The following is a 26,489-nucleotide window of genomic DNA, read 5'->3' as shown; positions in this document are numbered from 1 at the left end:
TATTATAGTCTGTGCTCTGTTTTTATGGAAGTTGCATAAATCCACATTGTTCTATTAAATGTAGTTTCATAATTAAATAGCTTGAATAGGTTGAATTGGAGATTTGCTACCAACGTTATCAAGTGGTTTCAGTTTCTCTCGCGCATTAAATGAACGCTCATACCACCATTTAATTGACCGATCCCAAGCCCCGCCCCCTTTTACTATGTCACAATGAGGACTTCGGAGGACCTCGGTCAACCTCGGTCAATTTTGAATTTTCTAGTGTCCATTCTGTATGACAATACGCCGGTTATGCGAATGCTATAATGCTTCTTTTGCGAGTAGCCTAAGTAACTAAATAACTAAAGAGCTCAAAAAGGTTCAAATATATGCCTGGGGTACTTGTAGAAGTGACATCCGATATCCTGACCGTGTGAAACGTTAACACACATAGGCCGAAGGGTGCATTCAGAGCACCTCGGAATGACAAGGACCGCCCCCGTGGCTACTTTGTTTTTCCGACAGCGTGTTCATGTGCTTTGCCATCGGAATGTGTGACAAACACGGATGCCACAACAAAGGTTAAAACATACACTCACTAATCCTAAACAAACAACTGTATTTGCTTAAAATATAGTGTAAGATGCTCGTGAAAGAAAGATATGCATCTTTCAAGTGACAAAAACGGCAAATTCCCAAGTTCACATTAAAACTGTTGGACATGAAAGGCCACATGGACTACAAACGAACTACGGTCAATTGTATGCCTCTATGTTTGATGACACCAAATTAGCAAGTAATTCATACTGATTGCAGAAAAGTTTGTTTTCTTTTTCTGTCGGTCCGCGGTTCCTTGATCAATTGCGCAGCAAATTATCAGACGAAGCCCCGGGAATAATTTCACTCTGCGGCTCCGGACCAGCAATGTCCACGTTACGGCCGGTGCTGGTCCGCGCGGCCCATAGTTTGAGAAACGCTGGACTTTGAAAGGCGACAGGAGTTGAGGACTTTGCAAATGAGCCTAACATCAGCATGTTCAAAACAAGTAGGCTACAGGCACTTTGCGCGTCTTACCACATAGGTTACTTCACTTTATCAGTTGGCTTGAACGCTAAAAAAATATGCGTCGTGACTTATTGACCATGGGAAATGACGCGCACCTCGATTGTTGATATCACGGGCGGCGGCATGTTCGGTTTAACGTTTTTTTGTATTAATGAATTACAGTAATGACACGCCGTTGCGTTGTCAACGTGAGACACTTCACTTCATTTATTTCAATTTCCACAATAGGCTACTATATTAGTCAGAGTCTGGACTAGCGTAACCTACTAGCTTAGCTCCCCCCACTTAGCTCTGCCTAATAATTAATTGCGCTGAAAGCAGGCAGGCACGCAGCTTTGCTGCTGGCGTAAACACTTGCGTGCATAGTGGGGTTTAAAACATGCCAAAGTCTTAGTAGCCTGTTTAACATCCAAAGATAGTCATTGTACTTTTCAAGAGTTAATAACATAGAGTTAATATAACATTACAGCCGTGTGAGACCAAAAATAAATAGGCGGTCAATAGTAAAATGACTCTTCGACTAAAAAAATTGCCGTCGACTAATTTTCATGGTCGATTAGGTCGACTAAGTCGACTAATCGCGGCAGCACTAGACCTGGGTATGTTAACAAACTGAATTGGGTCATGCTGTTGTGTCAAAGTGTGCTAAAAGCAATAAACTGAATAAAATGGATAACAGGCTGGATTCCCTTTTTATTGGGGTGCACACCATCAGGCCTATAGAGACTAGAGTTTGTCCAAAATGTATCAAAATCATGTCCAGCCGCAAAGTCATGTCCAGCCGCAGAGCAGAAATTCTTAAGCCAGTTATGGAGACTATACAGCCTACTGAAGCGTTCAGATTCTCTGGAATTGAATGGAATCGGGCCAGACCCAATACAGTGCTTCCCCAAGCTTTCTGTGGTGAGACATAGCGTTTCAAGCTCATCCTGAAGTTTGATTGAACTTCTGGCCATGACGTCATTCGTTCCCACGTGAACGAGTACAATGTACATAAGCATTTGTGGGTTCGATTATACTCTCAAAATGGCCAGAAAAAGATAACTTTCTTCTGAAACTCAACAGTCTATTGTTCTGAGAAGGCTATTCCATGCGAGAAATTGCCAAGAGACGGAAGATATCCTACAATGGTGTGTACTACTCCCTTCAGAGAACCGCACAAAGGGGCTCTAACCAGAATACAAAGAGAAGTGGGAGGTGAAGTACATTCGAGTCAAGAGTAAGGTTGCAAAATTAACGGGAATATATGGGAATTAACAGGAATAAATGGGAATTAATGGGAATAGACTGGGAATTTTTAATATGACAAGTTAGTCTATAACAGGGAACTTAAATGTAGTGGACAAAACCCCATCTTGCAGTCTAATATTAGTTAAAACAACCTGATTTAATGCAATTTCAGTCGAATTTCTACCCTGCACATAAGTCAATCACATGCACACAGCAATCAGCATAGGCTACTAGACATAAAGGAAACCTATGGTGCGTTCATATGCATGGGGAAAAAATGTTCCAACAATCGGATTTTGTTGTTGAGTGGTGTGGTGTATCTTGGGCAGTTCAGTGTTGCTATTTTAGCACGCTAGTAAACCATAGGCAGAGAATGGGATTCCCGCTAGCATGCTAGCTAGCTTTGTATGCCAAGCTAAGCGAAAATACGAACATACAAATCATATTGCTTATTACGAAACAAAATGTTAATGTTTGTATACAAAAGTTTGTATGAATTACCCAAAATGCCCAGTTAATTTCCGTTAATTCCCATAATTTCCTTTAATTCCATGAAAGTTTCCAATTTGGAATATTTCCAAAATTCCCCATCTTAACTTCCCATGGTAAGTTTCTGGAAAGTTTCTGGAAATTTACCGGAAATGTTACGCCCCTTTGCAACCCTAGTCAAGAGGACAAGTACATTAGAGTCTCTAGTTTGAGAAATAGACGCCTCACAGGTCCTGGCAGTTTCATTAAATGGTACCCGCAAAACGCCAGTCTCAATGTCCACAGTGAAGAAGCAACTCCGGGATGCTGGCCTTCTAGGCATAGTGGCAAAAAAAGCCATATCTGAGACTGGCCAATAAAAGGAAAAGATAAGAACACAGACATTGGACAGGGGATTATTGGAAAACAGTGTTATGGACAGACGAATCTAAGTTTGAGGTGTTTGGATCTCACAGAAGAACATTTGTGAGACACCGAACATGTCAAAAGGTGCTGGAGGAATGCCTGGCACCATCTGTGAAGCATGGTGGAGGTAATGTGATTGTCTAGGGCTGCTCTGGTGCTGGTAAAGTGGGAGATTTGTACAAGGTAAAAGGGATGATATGCCGGGAAAAGGGATTTTGAATAAGGAAGGCTATCACTCCATTTTGCAACGCCATGCCATACCCTGTGGACAGCACTTGATTGGAGCCATTTTCCTCCTACAATAGGACAATGACCCAAAGCACACCTCAAAACTATGCAAGAACTATTTAGGGAACAAGCAGTCAGCTGGTATTCTGTTTGTAATGGAGTGGCCAGCGCAGTCACCACATCTCAACCCTTTTGAGCTGTTGTGGGAGCAGCTTGACCGTACGTAAGAAGTGCCCATCAAGCTATTCATTTTGCAACTCATTTGATGAATAACAGTGTGAGTTTTCATGGAAAACATGAAATTGTCTGGGTGACCCCAAACTTTTGAAAGGTAATATTTGCTAGTTGGATGTTGGCAGAAGTTTTTGCGGTGTGTTCCAGTGCTACATTTCAGTGCCACACAGGCAATACAAGGCACTTGGCATCGAAGTGTGTACTTTGAAGTCCATTAGGTGCCAATCAGTTACAGCCCTCCCTTTGGTGCTCCTGAAGCAGTGTTGTTGATTGGCTGAAATAGTGATGACCTGGCTCATGCTCAGTTAGTTTCCTATTTACTAAGGCCTGGACTGTGCACTTCTTTTATCTGATTTGATTTATTTTGGATTTGACAGACAACAATCCAAAGAATAACATGTTAAAGTGCAAACACTTATTTCCAACATGGTCCTTGGTGTTCGGACAATTAACACATAACATAAGACCTATTGCAGGACAAAGGCAATAATATTTCATACATTATACAAAAGGAGTGTTCTAAAATCAGAGAATCCCCAATCAAATAAAACAAACCATCTACTTGTAACTGGGGGGTTGCCGGTTCGAACCCTGACCAGTACACTGTAAAAAAATTACCATAAAATTCACAGTAACTTACTGGCAACAACTGTTGCCAGTAAGTTACTGTGAATACGTTTTACAGTAAAGGTACTGTACTTCTATTTTATGTATTTACTGTAAATGGAAGTACAGTACATTTACTGTAAAACGTATTCACAGTAACTTACTGGCCAATTGTTGCCAGTAAGTTACTGTGTAGGCACGGCTGAATTAAGTGCCCTTGAGCAAGGCACCTAACCCCTGTTGTTGCAGGCAGCTCACTGCGCTGGGATTTAGTGTGTGCTTCACCTCACTGTGTGTTCACTGTGTGCTGAGTGTGTTTCACTAATTCACGGATTGAGATAAATGCAGAGACCAAATTTCCCTCAAGGGATCAAAAGAGTATATATACTTATACTTACTCTAATTAAAAAGAGCTGTTACTCTATTCCATAAAAAATGCCTTTACCTGATGTCTAAAAACCCCTCTAGTATTTACAATTTTGAGGGAAAGCGGCAGATATTTCCACAATATGATGCCTGTATAGAAACTGTGCACAGTTAGTTTGAGTGGACAATCTGGACAGACAGCAAGAGGAACATGAAGAAAAGTTCTGTCAATTTGACAGCAGATTTAATGGATCATAATCAAGGACTGCCACTGTAATTAATAGCAAAGTACAGTGGCAGTGGTGTGCTCATAGTCAGAAAGTCTGGCCCCACTAGACCACTATTGAAATGGCACAGCAGTCAGCAGTTCAGTGTACATTTTCAGAACCTTTTATTGACAGTCTTTTTTTTTTTTTTTAGTGAAAACAATTTTTAAAAACAAGCGCTGAGTAAAAGTTGGCCTACTTTATCGGTCACAACCTTTCCCTTGTTTGTAATAGTGCTGAGATGAGCACATGTGCAAGCCTTATTTGTCAGACAAAAACCAAAAAAACACATACAGTCTGCTGCAGTCACACACTCTTGTACTTTCAGGTGTCCATTGGACAGTACTACACAACCCAGAAGACTGTTGTTGAGGATCAAAGGAGCAGGCATTTCTGACTGCTGAGCTGATTGTTTTGATTGGGGACCAGCAGCAGAAAAGGTTTAATGTATAGGCATCAGCCACACATGCACCTGTTATACAACCTGCCATGTATACATAATAGTAAAGTGTACATTTTGATGTATATTATTATAGTTATCTTTTGTTGTCCATGTCAAGATTATGTACGTCAACATCTCCATTAAAGATGTAATGCTAAATACTGTGTTTCAGGGTTTTTTTTCCCCTCCTCTAGGTTCATGCATTAATCTGTTTCAGGTCAAAACATAAACATAGACATATGGTAAAAGTATGTTTTAAGGCATCATCATGTATTGCCTCTTGGAAATTATAAATGTTTAAAGTTTAGTGCTAACAATGATAATGGTCAATTAATGCCCCGTTATATAGAAATATGAAATAACAGCATTTTTAGCATCCTGCTGCTGAAATCCTATGTATTATCCCATCTGAGGGTGTAATTCTGGCCTGCATTATTGTCCCAGAGGTCTCCTTGATCGGTGAGATAGTACACAGCAAACTGCACAGAGAATGCTGGGTTCATATACGGAGGTATGTAGAGAGTAAACACAAATTGATTCCAAAGTTCTTGTTCTGTTTTGCTAGACTCGAGCACCGCTTTTGTGTCCACAAATGTCATCCAATCATTGAATGTATACCTCACCCCGACTTCTTTGCTTGCTGAATCAATATTCATCGCTCGAATTACACCATTAACGTCAAAATGGGTGATGGACACTCTCTCTAAAGCAACCCCAAATTGCTGGAGACGCATGTCGAAGTCCTCTGAATCAACAGGCATTGTGAAAGTTGGATTCAAACGGTACAGTTTTAAAGAAGATGAAAATGTGTCGCACAGGTCGACGACTCTGCCATCTTTCTCCTCATGAGGATAGCTCTTCAATCTACTGAAGACTTTGGGTGGGACGTGTGGATCCTCGGTGACATTGAAGTGCTTCACATTCGCCAAGTCGAGTCCAAACGTGTCTGCAAACTGTACTCTCTTTGCGCAGTTCTCGAAAAGGCACGCTTGTTCTGCCGATACAGGTAAGGACTTGGCTCTTCGACGGTCTTTAAGGCTGCTTTTCTGCAGATCTAATGGACACCTGTCGTCATCACTTGACTCGAGGTCTGATGGCTTGTCCTCCTTTTTGTGCGATGACGTTGATAACTCTTGAAAAGCAGCAGGTAGTTCGGGGGGAACGAACGAGTTTGGTGGATCAGTGTCCATGACTTGCGGATAGCAGCGAATAGACATGCCGAAAGCACAGACACCGGGAACGGAGCCCTTCTTATGCAGATATTATGTACACGTCAGTTTCACAGTTGCGTCATCTCTACGTAGATACAAAAATAAAGAAACGATAATATTGACAAGCCTAGGCTATCCTAGATGTCCAAATGGTGATTGTATTTAGAAGACGCTTTTGTCCATAGCGACATATAGATTATATTACAATATTAAAATTAGCCTAGGCTTAAAAAACAGTTCTTTAAGCCTAGGCTACATTAAGCATAATACTAATAATGACAATAACAAAATCAAATATCAATAATTCAAATAAACAAAAACATACAAACCATATGATTTAAGGCTAAGTAAGCTGAACAGTTGAGTCTTTACACCTCTTGAAAGACTCAAAACTATCGCAACACTAAGCAACTCATTCCATCATATTGGCATTAGGCATAGCTCAGAAAACAGCATTACTTTTCATAATGATGAAGCAAATTGGCCTATAATACAGATTAAAACTGCTATGAATAAACTTGTTGGCTTAAATGGATTTCAGTTAGCAGTCACAACATAGCCTATAGGCTACGTTTTGCTTTTTCAGAAAGAAGCCTATTCTGAAAAAAAAAGCCTATATATTATATATGGGATAATTTTTGGTATAGGCCTATCCTGTTAACAACAAAGTACAACCCCAAATCAAAAAAAGTTGGGATGGGAAAAGTTTCCACATGTTACAGCCTTATTCCAAAATTGATTAAAATTTCTATACATAATACCTCATAATGACGACTTTAAAAAGTTTGTTTGAGATTTTTGCAAATGTATTAAATATAAAATATAATATAAATATAAGAAATCACTTATATATACATAAGTATTCACAGTGATGTTTTACAAGGAATTACATTTGCTGCCAGGGCTAGTCTAGCAACTCTCCGTTGGCTTGTGAGCTCCAGAAATCGAAACTCAATCAGGCCAATGAAATCGTGTATAGAGTCGTTAGGTGGGCTTAACATAATGATTGGTGGCAGAGTTGCAACGGTTTGGCTTGAATTCCCTGCTACTTGAAAACAAATAAGATGAATGTTGCTGTTGGCAAACAGTGTGACACGAGTTAAGCTTTTATTAAGTTGGCAAACGTTTGAACTAGCCAACTAGCTCCGCTGGTGGGAAACGCATGGGACTCATAGCGCTGCCGCTGTCCTATTGCGTGCAGAGGGAATTTGAAAGACAACTGATTATCCCGCCCCTCGGACTGAGCACTGTGAACAATCAGGCCTGTATGGTAGAGTGGGCAGACAGAAGCCACTCCTTAGTAAAAGGCACATGGCAGCCCACCTGGAGTTTGCCAAAAGGCACCTGAAAAACTCTCAGACTGTGAGAAACAAAATTCTCTGGTCTGATGAGACTAAGATCGAACCCTTTGGCGTGAATGCCAAGCAGTAGCGCAGAAAGTGGGTATGGGCGCAGCACCAAAAATTAATATATATATATATATATATATATATATATATAATCCCACTCCCTACTCCCTCTATATGTCAAAATTCTATGATGGAATCTTATGAGATAGGACGCCTAGCCTGTTAGTCCTCTAAAATGTTATGTAACATTGAGAAAATGTTGAAATGATTTAGAAACGCACAACACTAGCTACATATAGAAAATACATTGTTGTTGCAAAAAATGGGTAGCTGCGCCCCTGATGCCAAGCGTTATGTTTGGAGGACACCAGGCACCACTCATCACCTGGCCAATACCATCCCTACAGTGAAGCATGATGGTGGCAGCATCATGCTGAGGGGATGTTTTTCAGCGGCAAGAACTGTCAGGAATGAGGGAAAGATGAATGCAGCAATGTACAGAGACATCCTGGAAGAAAACCTGCTCCAGAGCGCTCTTGACCTCAGACTGGGGTGACGGTTTATCTTTCAACAGGACAAGGACCCTAAGCACACAGCCAAGATATCGAATGGGTCGCTTCAGGACAACTCTGTGAATGTCCTAGAGTGGCCCAGCCAGAGCCCAGACTTGAATCCCATTGAACATCTCAGGAGGGATCTGAAAATGGCTGTGCACGACACTCCCCATCCAACCTGATGGAGCTCGAGAGGTTCTGTAAAGAGGAATGGGCGAAACTGGCCAAAGATAGGTGTGCCAAGCTTGTGGCTTCAAATTCCGAAAGACTTGAGGCTGTTATGTCAACTGGTGGTTTTCCTGTTTGTATCTGTGTAATGTGATGTATATGTGCTGTATGTGTGCTGTTGTGATATATGTGCTGTATATGTGCTGTTAACATCTATGCGGGTAGGGTATGTGGTGGCTGGGTGGTGGGTGAAGAACCGTGACTGTGTGTATCTATGTATTTCATGTCTGTGAGGCTTATATGGTATGTGAAAACAAATTTCCTATGTAAGGACAAATTAACTAACTAATTGCTACCAAAGGTGCCACAACAAAGTATTGAGCAAAGGCTGTGAAGACTTACGTACATATTATATTTTTGTTCTTTATTTGCAAACATTTAAAAAAAAAAACTTTTCATATTGTCATTATGGGGTGTGTAGAACTTTGAAGAAAAAATTACTTGAATCCATTTTGGAATAAGGGTGGTAACATAACAAAATGTGGAAAAAGTGAAGTGCTGTGAATACTTTCTGTATATGGATGGACTGTAGGAATTCAGTTGCTCAACAGTATGGGGTATTCTTAATCATGTTTTTCATTCCATGATGCACCTAATTTCACAGGTCTGAACTGCAGACAGGCTATTTTAGCATGTGGACTCTTCCTCTATGGAGAAATACTGTTTAAGTATGTGCTGAACAAGTTATATAGCTGGATAGACCCTTTTCTCTTTAGCCAGAGGAGTCTATGATTTCCAAAAATAATGGCAAATGTTGATTGATCTCACCACAGGACCTTTTTCCACTTTGCAAAAAATCAAAAAAATGCAATAAACCAACAGGCCCAGATATTATGTTATTTCTAAATATGAGTAGATTGGCAGATTTATCACATTCTGGTTTTATTTGCATTTTACACAGCGTCCCAACTTTTTCTGATTTGGGGTTGTAGATTCAACATTACATCATCGATAGAACAAACAGTGAGCTTGCGAGTGTGGTGACCCTTACGTGCGTCAGCTAGGCCTGGGTTTTCATTTTGTCATGGGCTACCTGTAGAATACTGTGTGTTGTGAAATGAAAAACTATCAGAAACGTTATTACGCATGCAACTAAAGCTAATAGTGATTTAATGGAAGCTGTTAGTGTTTTTTTATTTTTTATTGGAGTTTTAGACCCAAATGTATTAAGTGATGTTGGTATATAGGCTATGTATGCCGTTAGATCCTTGGTAATTACTCCTGAAGCCTTAGCCAACAATTTATCTAAATCCCATGCATTATTTGTATAATTTTATTTATTCTGCCGACACTGGGAAACCCAGTGTGAAATGTTCCACTAGGGCACAGGCCCACTAGGAATAAGGTGGATACTGTATATTCTTCTGCAACATTTAGGCTTCATAATAGCCTTCTTAGACAGCAAATCACAGTGAGTCTGCCAAGTTTTCAAGTTTGATTTTTTTATTCAGAGTGGTACTCACTTGAAGTATGAGTATGAGAATCTTAAAAGAGTTCCCCCTCTCAAGGATACTTCTAATATCACTCATAGACAGAGCATGGCTAGGAATTCATATGAGCAATGATTGGCTTAATTCTGATGTATGAAATGAGGTGAGTCACTTGATTTCTAACCTGTAACACTTTGTCACATTTGGCCAATATCTCCATTTGTTAGCAGCCCATTTCCTCAGTACACTGTACAAACAAAATATGGTCTATGCACGTTCACAGTCCTGGCTCTGTGAACTGGAAAACAGTGGAGTTAGCCTGTCCCCCCAACCATAAGCACTATGAGTTTCTCAGCAGTGAAGGGAGGGCTGAGCAGAAAGCTGTCTGGTGTATTTTGTTCCTTTAATAGCACACATACACTAATTCAATGGCTTTGTCATTGTGTCATCATGGCAGTGTAAAGGTGTCTTCCAAATGGCTGGCTTTGAGTCACTGTGACCCTGTTTACAGTTGTTTTTGAAATGCGTCTTAGGTCATCCGATCACAATTAGTAGATTCAAGTGCACAATCACCAAGACTCATTGTGATTCGATCACTCAAACTACTTGTCAGGGTGGTCTAAGAGATGCATTCGACCACATATCTTTTGTAGTGTAAACGTCCCCAGCAATGTCTATCTTTTTTAGATTAGATTCAACTTTATTGTCATTGTGCAGAGTACAAGTACAGAGACAACGAAATGGAGTTTGTGTCCAACCAGAAGTTTGCGTCTAACCAGAAGTGACAAAAAGCAGAAAAGTGCAATGTGATATAAGCTGGTGGTGCATAAACAGTATAAGATATATAGTGCAGTGTAGACAATAGTACACAGTTAAGAAGGTGGAATGGTTTACAGTAATATAAATTAACTATACATATGTACAGTGTATTAGCAGTAACCTTATAAGAGCAGAATAGATATAGATATGCAGTATGGACAATGTACAACATGTATATGTGCAGTGTAGTAGCACTATAACATTATAAGAGTAATGCAGTGTATTAACAGTAATATTAAGAAAAACAGAATAAATATGGATATTCAATATGAACCGTATAGACAGATATGTACAGTAGGCTACAGTTATGTGCAGTGTAACAGCAGTGTAACAGTACGTACCATTATAAGAGTAGGCCTTAAAAGTGTAGGCCTATAGGATGAATAAAGAGCAGTAGAATACTATAAGTGTAATTACAGTGTTTTACACATTTACACCTTGGAAACATGAGTAAACTGCAATGTGTCTCAGCTGACCACTATGATCAAATTGACAAGACACATTCTAAAAACAAAAGTAATTTATCAAAAACTATGCATGAAGTGCAAAGAAACAAGCAAACTCAGCTAACTGTTCATAAATAAGCACTGTTCATAAATAAGGAAGTTACGTCAACGGGGAAACTGATTTCAGGCTTTCATTGGTTAGTACATGACTGGGTGTGTTCAAAATACGCGGAAGATATACAGATCTCCTCGGGGGGGATTGGCGCATTTTCGTGTTATCGCAGTTATAAATTAAAAGCGTTTTGCAATTTAAACGAGACGAAAGCACTCAGAAGTCGTAGCCATGTCCCCTGAACTGGAACAGAGCCCCAGGAGTTTGCTTGTATGCGAAAAGTCAAGCTTCATGAATGAGAAAGCTCGATATGACACCCACGTGTCGAAACACTGCTTCAACTACAAGGTAGGCTACTCTTGAGGTAGCCTACTCAGGGGCCGAAACTGAGCTAGACCGTTATTAATTTTGGCCTTTCTAATTTAGCGTTATGCATTTAATTTTTGCAGGTGTCGATTGTAATCCCCGAATGTGCTTCCTTGCCTGCGAGCATTGGCGGAGTCATTAACAGTTTCAACACCTATTACCGTGTTCGTGATCTACCACTTTATAAACTTCTTGAGGAAAATGTTATTGAGAAAGTCGTGAAAAAAGGTAACGCATCGTTTTAACATACAACAAACATAACATTCATTTGACATTAAAATCACAAACCTATGCGCACTTCCACCATTTTATTAGTCTACGTCAGGGCTATTCAATTGCCGGCCCGCGGGCCACATGCGGCCCAGAAGCAACCTCTGAGTGGCCCAGCCCGTAGTTTTGCCAGAAACGTAAAGAAAGAAACATTTTGTGAGCCTTCAGAAATTCCTACAGAAATCCCTAGTCACCTACGGACTGCAACACTCGGGTTAGCGTAGCAATATTCAGTTACAGCTCTTTTATTGTTTAGTTTTTTGGGGTGTTTGATTCAAACTGCCACTCTGAAAATGCTCGCAATGCTCAGCACTTCGAAAAAGACGAGCATGAATAAACGGTTTCTCATAGATCAAAATTTACATTATCACAAGCAGCATATTGAAATAAGACTGTTTCATTCGAAAGTTTGACAACGGTGAGGATGATTAGCACTATGTAAGCATGTTTGTTGAACTACGTAGTGGTCTCTATAATTTGTAAATAAATCCATAATCTGACGTATTTCCTCAAAATAGTACTTCTGTAATTTCCCTTTGGAGAGGAATAAAGTATATCTATCTCTATCTATCAATAGAGCTGCACAGTCCCGCCCACAGCCGATGCCGGATGTAAAAAGTCAATGCAATTTCTCCATTGACAATTGCGGTGTAAGCCATAAAAACTTAACTGCACGTGGTAGACTTAAAACCAGCTACGGTTGTACTAAGCGATTGTATATGCTCCTATAGACACCAAGAGTTCGTGGGGCACTAACCTTGTTTTGAGATAAATGCCTTTTATTCGCGATCTCTTGGATAAGTACTTCATTACCCACAATCCTGAACAATCCCACAATCCCACAGTGATGCCTCTGATTGGTGGAAAGGCCGTTATGGTCATAGTTTGAAACTTTCTCAGCGGAAAAATATTGACAAAGATGGAGGAGTTTTTTACTGCCTATGGCAAAAATCTTAATGTGATTAAAAACTTTCTTGACGAATATTGGTACTTGTATCAACAAGGATTGGGGTTTATACATCACACGAACTTAGTCAGGGCCAATACACTATCAAATAGACCACTGTAAATGTTAGTTTAAACACTCAAACTTTTCAGGTAGGCTAGCACTAGCCGACAGGCGAACCTTTAGCATTTCCGACATTGTATGTCATTACATAATGCAGCTAACATTAGCCTACATGCTGCAACACAGGTATGAATATTATGTTTTAGTGAGTGTCCAAAGGGGTGAAAGCCACTTTAAATCGGGTCACATTATTGACTGTTGTGTGTCCGAGAGTCACTTTGTGGGTTTTGTAAGGGTCAGCAGCATGAGGGACAAGACCTACAAAGTTGTGGTGAGTTAGCTAAGCAGGGAGGTTGTAATGTTAATGCTGCTAGCAGTGCTAGTTAACATTAGCTAGGCTACTGTAGCCTTCATACTGTATTATTCATATTAATCATTAACCTAGGAATACTTCGTGCATTTAATGAACATTTTGTGTAATAATTCACGGCAAATTAATAAACTGAATATGGTGGTCCAAGAGCAGACCATGCATCAGCCCGACTGAGCAGTGATGACAGCATAGGATGAGTCAGGTAACGTAACGTTATGAAGCACTGCCATTAACGTTAACCACTTTCACACACACGATATACACGATGATAAATATAAAATTAAATATCAAAACACTATTATTTACACGATTACTCCTGAAATAACTGCTATTAACGGCACAATCACTATATAAATATCACTGTTTGGAGGAAAGGGTTCGCTGCTGTCGCCGGTTGGAAATGAAATATTTCGCGCTGGTTCGTGCTGCTTATATATTTTTCAGTGAGGCCCGGTGGTTTATGGGATGAGTAGTTCCTTCGCTCGGAAATGAAAATATGTACACAGTCTTGTACCTTTGACTTTTTTGGGATTTTCTCTTCGTTTTTTCACTCTAAATGATATGTTGTATGCTTATGAGTTATGCCGTAGCTGGTTAGCCTAAGACATGCTGTAAAACTCTTTAGATACGGATTTTTCCAAACGTCAATGGGACAAATGAATGGGAAGCTTACATCCGGCACCTAACCGCGTTTTGGCTGTGGGCGGGACTGTGCAGCTCTATACATGGATTTCTATGGAACGTCACGAAAACATGCGTGCGCAACCAAGAGGCAGAAAGCACCACAGAACAGCATAGAGCAATGCAAAAGAGCAAAAGAATAAAATGAGTTTTTGTGCTGAAAACTGCACCAATTAGAAATCACGATGGCTAGAGAATGTTAAATATGTTCAATATCCCTAACGGAATGCATGTCTTCGCCAAAAATGACAAAATACGATGTAATAATCCAAATGAACGTCAAACTTTGAAATATAGTCTGAAATTAGATGTTATTATCATTGAGACAACAGGGGTATACAAAAAAATCCGATTGTAGCTTACATCAGCCGACTATTTAGGTTAAGTTTATAACGTTGTGGACGGCCACCAAGCGTCTTCTGCCTCGCGGCTGCGCGCGCATCTAGTTTTGTTGGTAAACGGGAAACCCGTGTATCTAGCCTGGGTGTTCCCATGCTGCCTTGCGCGTGATTTTATTCACGCTGCTAAGGCAAGGGGGCAGGCAAATTCCCGGAAGTAGAAGAATCGAAGTAGGCTGGAGGGACCACCTCTCTGCTAACTCCCATAGAAGTCCATTCATTCTAGGATTTTTTTGAAATACCATAACTTCATATAGGATATATCCTGTGCCGATAATGTAGCTTCTGTGTAATCTACATAAACACTACAAAGGCAAAACAGACTCCATTACCTCGTCCGTAACGTTGGTTACCCGTAAGAAGAATGGTTAGCTTGTTCGGTTGGAGGGAAGCTAGCTTTGACGTAATCTCTCTTTCACGCCATAGGGAGATGACCGTATTGTTTGGATAAGAAGCTCAGTCCACCTTACTGTCTATGATGGTAACTCATAAGGGTGGATGACAAATAAGCCTGAAAAAAGGAATTTTAAAAAACTTCAAATATCATCCCTAAAAAGTGTTTATATGTGTTGCTGTATCTCTAAACTTGACTAATATACATTTTTTTTCAAAAAAAAAAAAAGTGAAATATATATTTATATGTGAATTTGTCATGTTAGTGCCTAAAATTGTCATATGGTGTGACGTGAAAATAATTTGAAATAAAATGAAAATTAGATACTTTTTTCTACTTTAATTTATGTCACTGTACATTTTAATTATGTTTGCTTTGATATGCAACATTTCCTTGTGAATATTTAGAAGAAAAACCTAACATTTAACAAGTTATTTTGTCAAGGTGGAGAATGCTCCTAAGTGTAACCAGATATTTTAGCTTAATTCTGATATTTCTTGTAAGAACTCACTCAAAATTCTTGAGGTTCTTGCAGATACCATTTCCTTTGTGTGCTATTGATGTTTTAATGATTTTTCAATTATAAAGTCTTTTTTTGTGACATTATTTAATGTCACACCAAATGACATGGTGTCACGCCATACGATGAACTGCACCACTCCACCATGTGTCAGAGCAAAACAGGGTTTTTAATGACTATAAAATCATTAACAATGAATTTTGAAGTCACTGTATGAATGGTGTATGCGTGTAACAGCAAAATAGATGAAAGTTTAGTATTTATTTTTTAAACTTACATCGCATGGTAACATAAAAGAAAAAAGTATGAGAAATATGAATTGTACAGATACATTTTTTCCCAATTATCACAGATTTAACAAAAAAACATATAATATCTGAATTAAAAACATGTTTTTACAAGAACTTTTATGTAAAAATGCAATTTGGTCATAGGGTGTGGCAGAAATGTCATATAGTGTGACTTTTTTTTGTGTGAAAAAAGCTGTCACACCATATGATGCAGCGTCGCACTATATGACATTTTGACAGTTAAGCTAATTTTCTAGACAGTTAAATACAGCTAACTATTATTTAGCATGCAACTGACCACATGGCAGCAGTGCTTTTTAAGAATTCATGAAGAATATTTGTGAAAAATAGCTACTTTTTAGGCAAATGATGTCACACCATAAGACACTAAAATTTGGCCACGATTGATGATGTCCAATTCAAAGCTTTTTATATAAAAATCTAAAAAGCAGAACTCCCCTCTTGACCATGCCAATTACTCCGGACATTCTATTGTTACTTCCTGGTTAAGCAGTGTCCTCTTCACAATAATAATGTCCAAATGAATGCCCGGTCAAAATTTACAATATAGTGTCACGCCATATGACAACCATTTTATGGACAAAATATATTTGATTATAACTTAGTTGGACAGCATGCATAAACATCAAAACTTTCTGTGGTTGTAAAAAATATCCAATTATTTTATATGCATGGTAAAACTTTAAAGTAATTATACTTTTTATGGATATACGCGCTTTTTAGGAAGTTCGCACACATGGTGGACAGTCACACCATATGACATTTTTTATGTTTGGATGATTATTTTAAGTCAAAAGTTAAATACAAATCCAATAACTTTAATATGACAGAACTTGAACCTACCAGACCTACAACATTTCCATATCAATTCTTAAAAATTGCCATTTTTTATAAGTGTGTGACACATGGACAGTCTGAATTCTGCTATTTGTCATCTACCCATAAGCAAAACCTAGCATACACGACCATATGTTAAGGTAAAGCATTACACAGAGGCAACCTTATAATAATAAAAAAGTAAACCTATTTTTTTTTTAAAACGGCACTAATCATTTCAGAGGTTTTCGATGGATTGACCGTAGGTAGAAAAAGTGGAAACCAACAGCTTTTTCAATTGTGGTGCTTCGGCATCGGGCTAGCCATGCAAATAAATCACTGTTTTACACCATTTACGAGGCTCAATGTATCTCCACACTTCATTGGTAGACTTCCGAGGGCCCTGACATTTAAAACGAGACATTGAGAACTTTGAAAAAGCACTGGTAGTTTACTTACAAGACGATTTATACAGACAGTATCTTCACGAAGTTTAGCGTTTGCAGCCATCTTGAATTTAGTCACGATAAGTCGAGCGACGAGTAAGAATGAACAGGTATGATAAGGGATCAGATTCCAAAAAAAATTCAGTGGAAATGCATGGATTCCAGTTGCTGCTACTAGAAGAAACTGGAATCCATGCATTTCCATGTCCACGTTGCGGACCCATATTTTGAGAAATGCTGAATAGACCACAACCAATTTCAATACCTCGACACGGTCACCGTTAGACTAACGGGGAGAAGGGATGGGAAAAGATCTGGGCACAGTTCTTCCAAAACTTCGTGCCAAGTAAAAGCGTTATCAGTTTGTGTGAATGAAACGAAGCGTAGGGCCATAGTGTGACATGCGTAAAACCAATGGTGTAGAGATGACGCCACAGGGTTTTATTTAGGTGAGCTACGTTTCCATGTAGGCAATTTATATTCACAATACTTAGGCCTACTAAAATAAATATTATTTTTATTGCATTTGTATTGGTTGTTTAGAGTAAAAAAAACAATCGGTCGGTATTAACGCAAGTTTACAACCGGCAAGTCGGTCGGACTAAAAGGGGAAAAAATAAATATTTGGGTCGGTTCTAAATTGACAGGGTCGGTCGGGTTACGGCCAACGAAAATATTTTTAAGGATGGCCTCAGTGTTTGTAACAGCTAGCTACCGCATGCATATGGATAGCCTAGCCTACAACTTAGCTATTTGCAGCTACCTAAATACAATGGCAAGCAGTTTTATAAACGAGGCATTAAGCATTAAATAAAGTAGGCTACCTATATCATTCGCATTTTCCATTTGGACCCACAAACTTGCTTCCACCTTCAAAGTGTATGGCAATATTTCAGCTAAGTCAAACAGTTAAAAGATGCTTTGAAAGTTTAAAGTTTACTGTTGTCTTGAAGAGCAGGCTTTCAGCTCTCTGCTCTTGGGGGAGGGGCAGTCTGCACGTGAATTGCAGCGTCTCCAGCAACACAGAGCTGCCTGTGGACGCCTGTATGTAAATAATGCGGGGGAAAAACTATCGGCGAACGCAGCCGCTTATTGGCCGATGCCGATACACGTAAAAAAAACAAATATCGGCCCGATATATCGGTCGATCCCTAGTTTCAAGGACGAAATCAAGAGTGTCCAAAGGGGTGAAAACCACTTTAAATCGGGTCACATTATTGACTGTTGTGTGTCGAGGGGTCAGCTTGTGGGTTTTGTAAGGGCCAGCATGAGGGACAAGACCTATCAAACTTACGAAGTTGATTGAGTTTTGCAGGGAGGTTGGTAATGCTAGTTAACATTAGCTAGGCTACTGTAGCCTTCATACTGTACGAGCCATATCATCAATCATTAACCTAGAAATACTTCTTCGTACATTTAATGAACATTTTGTGTAATAATTCACAGCAAGCAGACCATGCACCGGTCCATGCATCAGGATGGCAGTCAGATATGAAGCACTGCACAATGTTGCTAACGTTAACCGGTTTCACACACACGATATAAAATACACGATGGTAAATATAACATTCAATACCAAAACACTATTATTTACACGATTACTCCTGAAATAACTGCTATTAACTATATAAAAATCATTGTTTGGAGGAAAGGGTTCGCGTGCTGTCGCCGGTTGGAAACATGGTTGGAAGTGATTTCGCGCTGGTTCGTGCTGCTTATATATTTTTCAGTGAGGCGCGGTGGTTTATGGGATGAGTAGTTCCTTCGCTCGGAAATAAAAATATGTACACAGTCTTGTACCTTTGACTTTTTTTGGACTTTCTCTTCGTTTTTTCACTTGAAATGATATGTTGTATGCTTATGAGTTACGCCGTAGCTGATTAGCCTAAGACATGCTCTAAAACTCTTTAGATACGGATTTTTCCAAAACGTCAATGGGAGAAATGAATGGGAAATTTACTTCCGGAAACTAAGCTCTCTCGGAGGAGGGGCGGGACTGTGATGCTCTATGCACAGACGCATTTGATAGACATCCGTGGCACCCAATAAACGGATCTGGGCATTTTTTTCAAATACGAGAAAATTAACGTTTGGTTCCCAGACCACGTCTCCATTGAGAAGTGGTGGCGCTAGCCAGGCTACTATCTATCTATCTATCTAAAACACAGTCTGCCAATAGACCTCTCCAGAATAAGTCCCGCCTCCTAACGTCCGTATCCATCCAACTTCCGGGCGTGGATTGTCTATGGGAAATAACATGGCGTTTTGAAAGATCGTACCTGTCAAACTCTGTAGGTGACAAAGTAGAAAAAGCTGCTGGGCAGATTGGCCTACACACTTCTGCCATCTGGATTTTTTGATTTTCGGTGCCATTTAAGTAGTATAGTCTATAGTATACTACTTAATAGGCACCGACAATCAAAAAATCCAGTGGAAACTAGATGGCAGAAGTGTGTAGGCCAATCTGCCCAGCAGCTTTTTCAACTTCGCTACCTACAGATGTTTTACCGGTATGATATTTCGAAACGCCATGTTATTTCCCATAGACAATCCACGCCCGGAAGTTGGATGGATACGGAAGTTACGGAGGCGGGACTTATTCTGGAGAGGTCAATGTTTCAGTTTGACTGACGTCATGTCTGTCCCTTCAGTGTCAGTCTGCGCTCTGAATAAACGAACAATAATTCCATCAGCATGAATTCATGAACGGTTTCAAAGTGCCAGAGTGTGCTCATAGTGCTCAGAGTCACTGTTTACAAACACACATCTGGCACAAGCACATCAAAATGTTTGATGCAGTTTTTGATGTGCTTGTGTCCAACGTGACAAAATTCAAAAGGAAAACAATAAATAAAGATAAGGCTACTTTTTCAATAGGCCTACATTAATTTGTGTTGGTTTAAAAATGTGTGTTATATCTGCTGCTTATCCTACCAACTGCTGAAAATGTCTGGCCCAGCTCAATTTCTTGGTTTGAAAATGTGGCCCAACTTTTTGAATTGAATAGCCCTGGTCTACGTCAAACCAACTGCAACAAACGTTGAGACCTATAGGCCTATCACAAATTTTGAGTACAGTCCGATGCACCCCCGTTCGATCCCCTAAAAAAACAAACAAACAAAAAAAGCAAGTGGAAGATATAAAACAAAAAGCTGGAGCATAATGCACATGGTACATATTGATATTAATTTCTACACTACGGTAGAGCAGATAGTTTTAATGTCAAATGAATGTTGGAATGAAGGCATTCACATTTTTTTGTTCAATTTTTTTTTTCAATTAACACTATTTATTTAACATCAATGATAATAAAACAATGTTGGTATCTACATTTCTGGTCTGTAGATACCAAGATCATTTTTCATCTTTAAATGACAGATTTTATTTAATATGACAATATTTTAACCCACAAATGTACCTGTTGATGTCTTACACAAAACGGGAGTCGTAATTCTAAATTAAGCTAGAGGACATCATATATTCTAATGTTCTGCAGTTCTGGCATGACATTCTGAATGCTGCGTATAGTGAAGTTGTGTGCATGCTTCAGCTGGAGGGTTGGTGAAAGAAATAACTTACTCTCTCTACATCATGATGTATTTTATACTGATTACAAAAATATTGTATGTGTTTGCAGAATGCTGACTTCATGTTTCATGTTTTGATTGTCTCAGGTCATTTTTACGCGCTTTCCTACAATACCAGAATTGATGAGGATAACACCATAGCATTTCTTCCAACTGGTAAGAGGTTCAGAAGCTTTTCAACAGCTTGTCTAGAGAGAAGCATAACTCAAGCATATGGGTCATTCCATGTGAAAACAGCCAATATTGGGGTATCATGTTCATGTTATGTTACCAAACGAGGGAATCTGAAGTTTCAGGTCAATATCTCAAACGGTTTGCCCGTGGCGTCAATTTGAATTTTGGGTGCCACGGCCCTAATTGACACATTGGAATTTCGCATTTCATCTGTTGCCATTTTTGGAAGCCCGTAACGTCTGTTCTAATAGTGGTAGAAGGCTGGAAACTGGTGTGGTAGTTCATTGTAGCCTGTACTACAGAATTATGGAGGCAGAATCAACATTCCTTACTGTTTGGGTGAGAGGTGGGTCACCAAAGTCCTAAAAAATATTGACGACATGTGTAATTTTTTCACTTTTGGGTGGCCCTAGCACCACAATTAATGATCATATTTATTCTAAACAGGATTATTTGTTATATATGGGAACCTTTCTCTTGCCAAAATGAATTTGAAGGGTATGGTACCACTGGTGGGGGTTTTATGGGGGTCCAAAAACCCTCTTCGGCAGAGGTGACTCTTTTGGACCCCCAAATGACCATGTGCGCACTTGATGATCCTAATAGGATTTATACCAGATAAAGATACATATTTGTCTTAATTAAAGGAGAATTCCGGTGTGATTTTGACCTAAAGTGTTTTGAAACATGATACCGAGTGTGAACGTATGTCTCATAGCCCATCTCGGCTTGTCCCCTGCACTCCGAAATCTGGCGCTAGTTAGCCGATGCTACCAACAAGGCGGTCAATGGTGGTGCCTCGGCATAGCCATGCAAATAAATCACTGTTTTACACCATTTACGAGGCTCAATGTATCTCCACACTTCATTGGTAGACTTCCAAGGGCCCTGACATTTAAAACGAGACATTGAGAACTTTGAAAAAGCACTGGTAGTTTACTTACAAGACGATTTATACAGACAGTATCTTCTCGAAGTTTAGCGTTTGCAGCCATCTTGAATTTAGTCACGATAAGTCTAGCGACGAGTAAGAATGAACAGGTATGATAAGGGATCAGATTCCAAAAATAATTCCGTGGAAATGCATGGATTCCAGTTGCTGCTACTGGAAGAAACTGTAATCCATGCATTTCCACAGAATTATGGAATAAAAACTTATCGTGACTAAATTCAAGATGGCTGCAAACGCTAAACTTCGAGAAGATACTGTCTGTATAAATCGTCTTGTAAGTAAACTACCAGTGCTTTTTCAAAGTTCTCAATGTCTCGTTTTAAATGTCAGGGCCCTTGGAAGTCTACCAATGAAGTGTGGAGATACATTGAGCCTCGTAAATGGTGTAAAACAGTGATTTATTTGCATGGCTATGCCGAGGCACCACCATTGACCGCCTTGTTGGTAGCATCGGCTAACTAGCGCCAGATTTCGGAGTGCAGGGGACAAGCCGAGATGGGCTATGAGACATACGTTCACACTCGGTATCATGTTTCAAAACACTTTAGGTCAAAATCACACCGGAATTCTCCTTTAATGAAATAAAACCTTTGACTATGAAGCTCCATAATATTAATTTTATTCTTCGTAATGCATCATTTTGGACATTGTTTCCAGAAGTCTGGAATGTAGATCAGGGAGAATTTAGTGATGATAAAGCATGAAAATAGTGGAAATAACTTAGTATTATGCTCAGGAGGGTCAATTAGGGCTGTGGCACCCGAAATTCAAATGGACGCCACAGGCAAACCGTTTGAGATATTGATTGACCTGATACTTCAGATTCCTTTGTTTGGTAACATAAGGCATATTTTCACCGCTTTTCAGCAAAATCTGAGAGGTGTCATGTACATGGGTGGCTGAGTTGGCGTGGAATGACCCATATGAAACAATGTTTTGTGTGTTGTATTTTTACACCATAACTTATTTTTGTCTATTCTTGTGACAGGGCAGTTGATTCTGTCTGTCGATAAGGATACCTATGAGCAGTTGGGTTTGGAGGGAAAACCATCCCAATATAAACATAGAAAGGTGTTGAGATATGGTGAGTCATCTCTGCATGCTGACCAGTTATTACCTTGAGCATGGGGAACTTGTGTAATAGCCAACACACTTATGAAAAGAAACTTACAGAGGAAGCGAAAAGCTAAAGATACATATGCTGTAATGGGTAGGCTCTCAGTACTTGCATTTTGTTTTATTTAAGTCCCATATTTCTCAATCCTCTGCAGTTGTGACTGTAGACTTGACAGACAAGTTGATGAGTCCAGGTGCAAAGGGACACCAGCGGCTGATGACCAGTCTGAAAGAATGGGTGCCAATGAAATGTGACTTGTTGATTACCAGCAAAATGACAGGTGAGTGACTGGGGGCAAGTTCAATTTCATAACAGGCACATGGTTTTTGCTACGGTTTACTGATTGAACGACATGTTTGAAAACATGATCGAAATGGTGTTTGTTGGATTCACGATCGTTTTGCGTTGTGTTTTAGTTTTGATGTCTGTATTGAAGATGGTCAATAAAGCTTGACGGCTGGATCAGGATCGGTGATCAAAAGAATTTATTGTAGATGGTACATCACTCACTAACCGAGCACAGGCTAAGTCTCAAACAGTAAAACTGCACAGAGTCTAACAGGTGTGGTAGTTAGTAGAAGCGGGCTGCTGCTGAGCGTCTTGGCATAAGATGCTCCCCGAGTCGCTTCCTCGATCCGTCTCGAAGTCCAAACCTGAGACAAAGCCTGTTATACTAAAATCATATCAACGTAAATCATGCCAACGTGGAAGGTACCAACCACTGTACAAAACCCGGCCCTGGCCAGATGGAGATACTAGCCCGAATAGGCAGACATGCTGTCTCCCTCGGCCCATGTTATCACTGATGTTCCTCAGATGTTCCTAAACATCGGCCTGTATGACCTTCCTGCTGGTACACAGGCCTAAGGCACAGTTATGTACAATAATATGAACCTCTCCCTGTTGTATACTACACACAGTAACACAAAAGTAACACAGATGAACACATCAGAATACATACAGAAATACCCCAGATTTCTACAGTCCCCCCTCTTGATCAATTAAAAAACACAGATTTTTATAGATCATACAAAACAAATAAAAGGAGTCTGATGTGGTCTAAAGAACAGAGGACAAACCAAGACAAGATTACTTCTCTAGCACTTTGAAAAAGGAAAAAGTGCCGGTGTCTTAAAAGAAAACATAATAACTGATTTTGTTCCGGAGGATTGTCTCACACATAAAAAGAAATTAAAAAGGAAAGGAATCAAACCCACATCCCCGGTTCATCCCGAGGCTGGGCAGGAGGTACTCTAACAGGGGCCAATCTTGGAGTGGTAGTGGTGGCACGCTTGATGATACACAACACCACTTGGATAGCTAAGTAGATGACAAAGATGGGAATGAGCAGGGGCAAAATTAACTGGACAATCTGAGCAAACAGGGAGCCACCCCAGCTACTCAACCAACCTCCCAGGGACCAGCTACCATTATCCCGCTTAAGCTGCTGCACGTTGGCGTAAATATCTTTGATGTAATTGGAGACATTAACGGTCGAGTCAGGCACATAAGTACAGCATTCCTGTCCAATCAGAGCACAAGCACCTCCCTTACTGGCCAAAACCACGTCCAGGCAGAGCCTATTCTGAAGGGCAACCTGTCTTACTGCATACAGTTCCCGTTCAATGTCTGAAAGAGCGCGTGCAGTGTCATTAGCTACTACATCAACAATGTGTACCAGATCTCTAATCTCATCAAGCGCCACAGTTAGGCCATAAATTGGAATTAAAGCGGCAAAGAATCTCTGTGTCGGGGTTGCGACAATACTGTGACCCCCAAAAGCGTCACGCTTAGTCCTAGGGTGTATAGATGTTGACTCACCCACCAAATGTTCCCTCTCCACAATCCTCACAGCTGGAACAACATAAGCTAAATAACAGGAGCCTTGCCAATTAGGGGGAAGATAGGAATATGCATACTGTCCACACACAACATATGGGCAGATGCTCTGACCTACCACCGACCGTCCACTCTTGTCGGCCACCCAACAGATCACACCACGTGGGGCATAACTCAATTTAAGCTTAGTAGGGGGCCCTCCGACCCATGGAGGATTTGGAAAAATGTCATCAGGGGAACCATTTGTAGTACTGTTAAAGGCTGCTACATACTCTGGGATGGTAAAGGGGATGGCTATGTAAGGATACACTTCAGAGGCAGATGGCATTAACCCGCATACCCAACACGAATGCTTACGCTTGGCCTGGGCCAACCCATGAGCCGTCTTCAGGAAAGTGTTGTCCTTGTGCACATCATGATGGCTGTCATACAGAGTATCAGTAACAATAACCAGGTGACACAGGATAACAGCACAACAAAACAACATTTTCGGTGACATTTTCAGATGATAAAGGAGACACACAAGAACAGTTACACAACACAGAATTCAGTGAGCTGATCGCTGTTAGAGAATGATGGAGTTGAGGATTCCTTCGGGAAACAGAGTCTTTTTGGGGAGAAGTGCAGGAGACCGGCAGGCAACAGTTCAGTTCAGAGGCAAAGTCTCTGTCCCAGATGTTGTCGGTGGCTCCCGGCAACCTCATAGGCACATGTGGAGTGAAAAGAAAGAGCAGTATCAGTTGAAGGATAGTCATGAAAACAATAGTATATATAATCATCTATTATAGGGGTGTAGCAACCTCCCAACCCTGGTCCCCCAGTGAGTCCCCGGTTAACCCGTTGCTGCGTGTTCAGCTCCCTTACGGGTGTCCCCAGAAACCAACCTCTAGAACCAGGACTACAGGATTACTCCCCCCTCTTGATCTAGCTTAACTGTAATCATTCTCAAAAATCGGCAATTGTAATTGTATCCTCAGATTAAACATTTCATATATCAGTAATCACACATATTTAATCATCAAAATCAATTATAAGACTTATCTAAGTCTATAACTTTTCATAACATGAGTTTGTGTCAAGAAGAGTCCACTACCACAACACTCTGAGCATGTTCGGATTCTCAAAGGAAAGATTCTACCCTCGGATCCCTAACCTTTCATTTCTCCTGACGTCATAAATTCCCTATCATAATGAAAGTCTCCCGTGAATCTTCCCCCCTCTAGTTCACACCTCACCCCTAAAAGAAGATTGGCGAAAACTCAGATAGAATTCGTACCCTCCCCAAGTGCGTCATGTTTCAGGCGGTTCTATTAGTTTGCAATGGCTCGCATGTATCCACTTTTCTCTCACCCTGGACCTTCACTGCCAACTGTGTTATCAACAAAATCTGATATGGCCCATCGTACTTTGCCCCTAGCGCTAACCTTTGGGGCTTGTGAACCATCACCCACTGACCTGGCACTAGAGAGTGCCCACCTTCCGGAGGGTCTCCCCACGCCTCTTTCACTTGATTAGCCGCTGTCTGGACCGCTTCTGTCAATTGCACACAGTAGTTCAGCATTGCATCTGATGTCAGGTGGATGTCGGCTTTCCTCAGATCAATCGTGCCTGGTGCAGAGAAAGGCCTGCCAGTCACGATCTCAAATGGGCTGAGTCCTGTGTCTCTGTTGCTTGTAGCACGCATGCTACACAGGGCTGTTGGTAAGGCGTCCACCCAAGGAATGCCTTCTTGATGTTTCTTGGCCAGTCGTTCCTTCAACGTCCGGTTGGCTCT

At 40.3% G+C, this 26,489-nt stretch overlaps 3 protein-coding genes across 4 annotated transcripts in view; 2 read left to right on the top strand and 1 right to left on the bottom strand.

Moving 5' to 3' along the window:
• Positions 1 to 5,472, top strand: part of lyrm4a (LYR motif containing 4 a) — a 32,494-nt gene extending 27,022 nt beyond the window's left edge. The window contains exon 3 of the mRNA XM_076293443.1: positions 5,200 to 5,472. Within this exon, the coding sequence (XP_076149558.1) occupies positions 5,200 to 5,268 (69 nt within the window). The 3' untranslated portion in view covers positions 5,269 to 5,472. The remainder of the gene's footprint in view (positions 1 to 5,199) is intronic.
• An 88-nt stretch (positions 5,473 to 5,560) lies between these two features.
• ppp1r3g (protein phosphatase 1 regulatory subunit 3G) lies at positions 5,561 to 6,530 on the bottom strand. The gene has a single exon (XM_076295978.1). The coding sequence runs from the start codon at positions 6,528 to 6,530 to the stop codon at positions 5,706 to 5,708; it is 825 nt and encodes a 274-aa protein (XP_076152093.1). The 3' UTR covers positions 5,561 to 5,705.
• Positions 6,531 to 11,592: 5,062 nt separating this feature from the next.
• The window catches only part of rpp40 (ribonuclease P/MRP 40 subunit), a 22,881-nt gene continuing 7,984 nt past the window's right edge, over positions 11,593 to 26,489 (top strand). For both annotated transcript variants that reach the window (XM_076293442.1, XM_076293441.1), the window contains exons 1-5: positions 11,593 to 11,810; positions 11,912 to 12,056; positions 20,721 to 20,789; positions 22,748 to 22,843; positions 23,031 to 23,156. In XM_076293442.1, the coding sequence (XP_076149557.1) occupies positions 11,694 to 11,810; positions 11,912 to 12,056; positions 20,721 to 20,789; positions 22,748 to 22,843; positions 23,031 to 23,156 (553 nt within the window). In that variant the 5' untranslated portion in view covers positions 11,593 to 11,693. The remainder of the gene's footprint in view (positions 11,811 to 11,911; positions 12,057 to 20,720; positions 20,790 to 22,747; positions 22,844 to 23,030; positions 23,157 to 26,489) is intronic.

This window comes from Alosa pseudoharengus, unplaced genomic scaffold (assembly GCF_046254945.1).
Source record: "Alosa pseudoharengus isolate Yale_2024_CS ecotype anadromous, Long Island Sound unplaced genomic scaffold, YU_APseudo_1.1 YU_APseudo_1.1_scf_2, whole genome shotgun sequence".
NCBI lineage: Eukaryota > Metazoa > Chordata > Actinopteri > Clupeiformes > Clupeidae > Alosa > Alosa pseudoharengus.
Note: the sequence above shows the minus strand (reverse complement) of the source record. Positions and strands in the feature narration are given on the sequence as shown.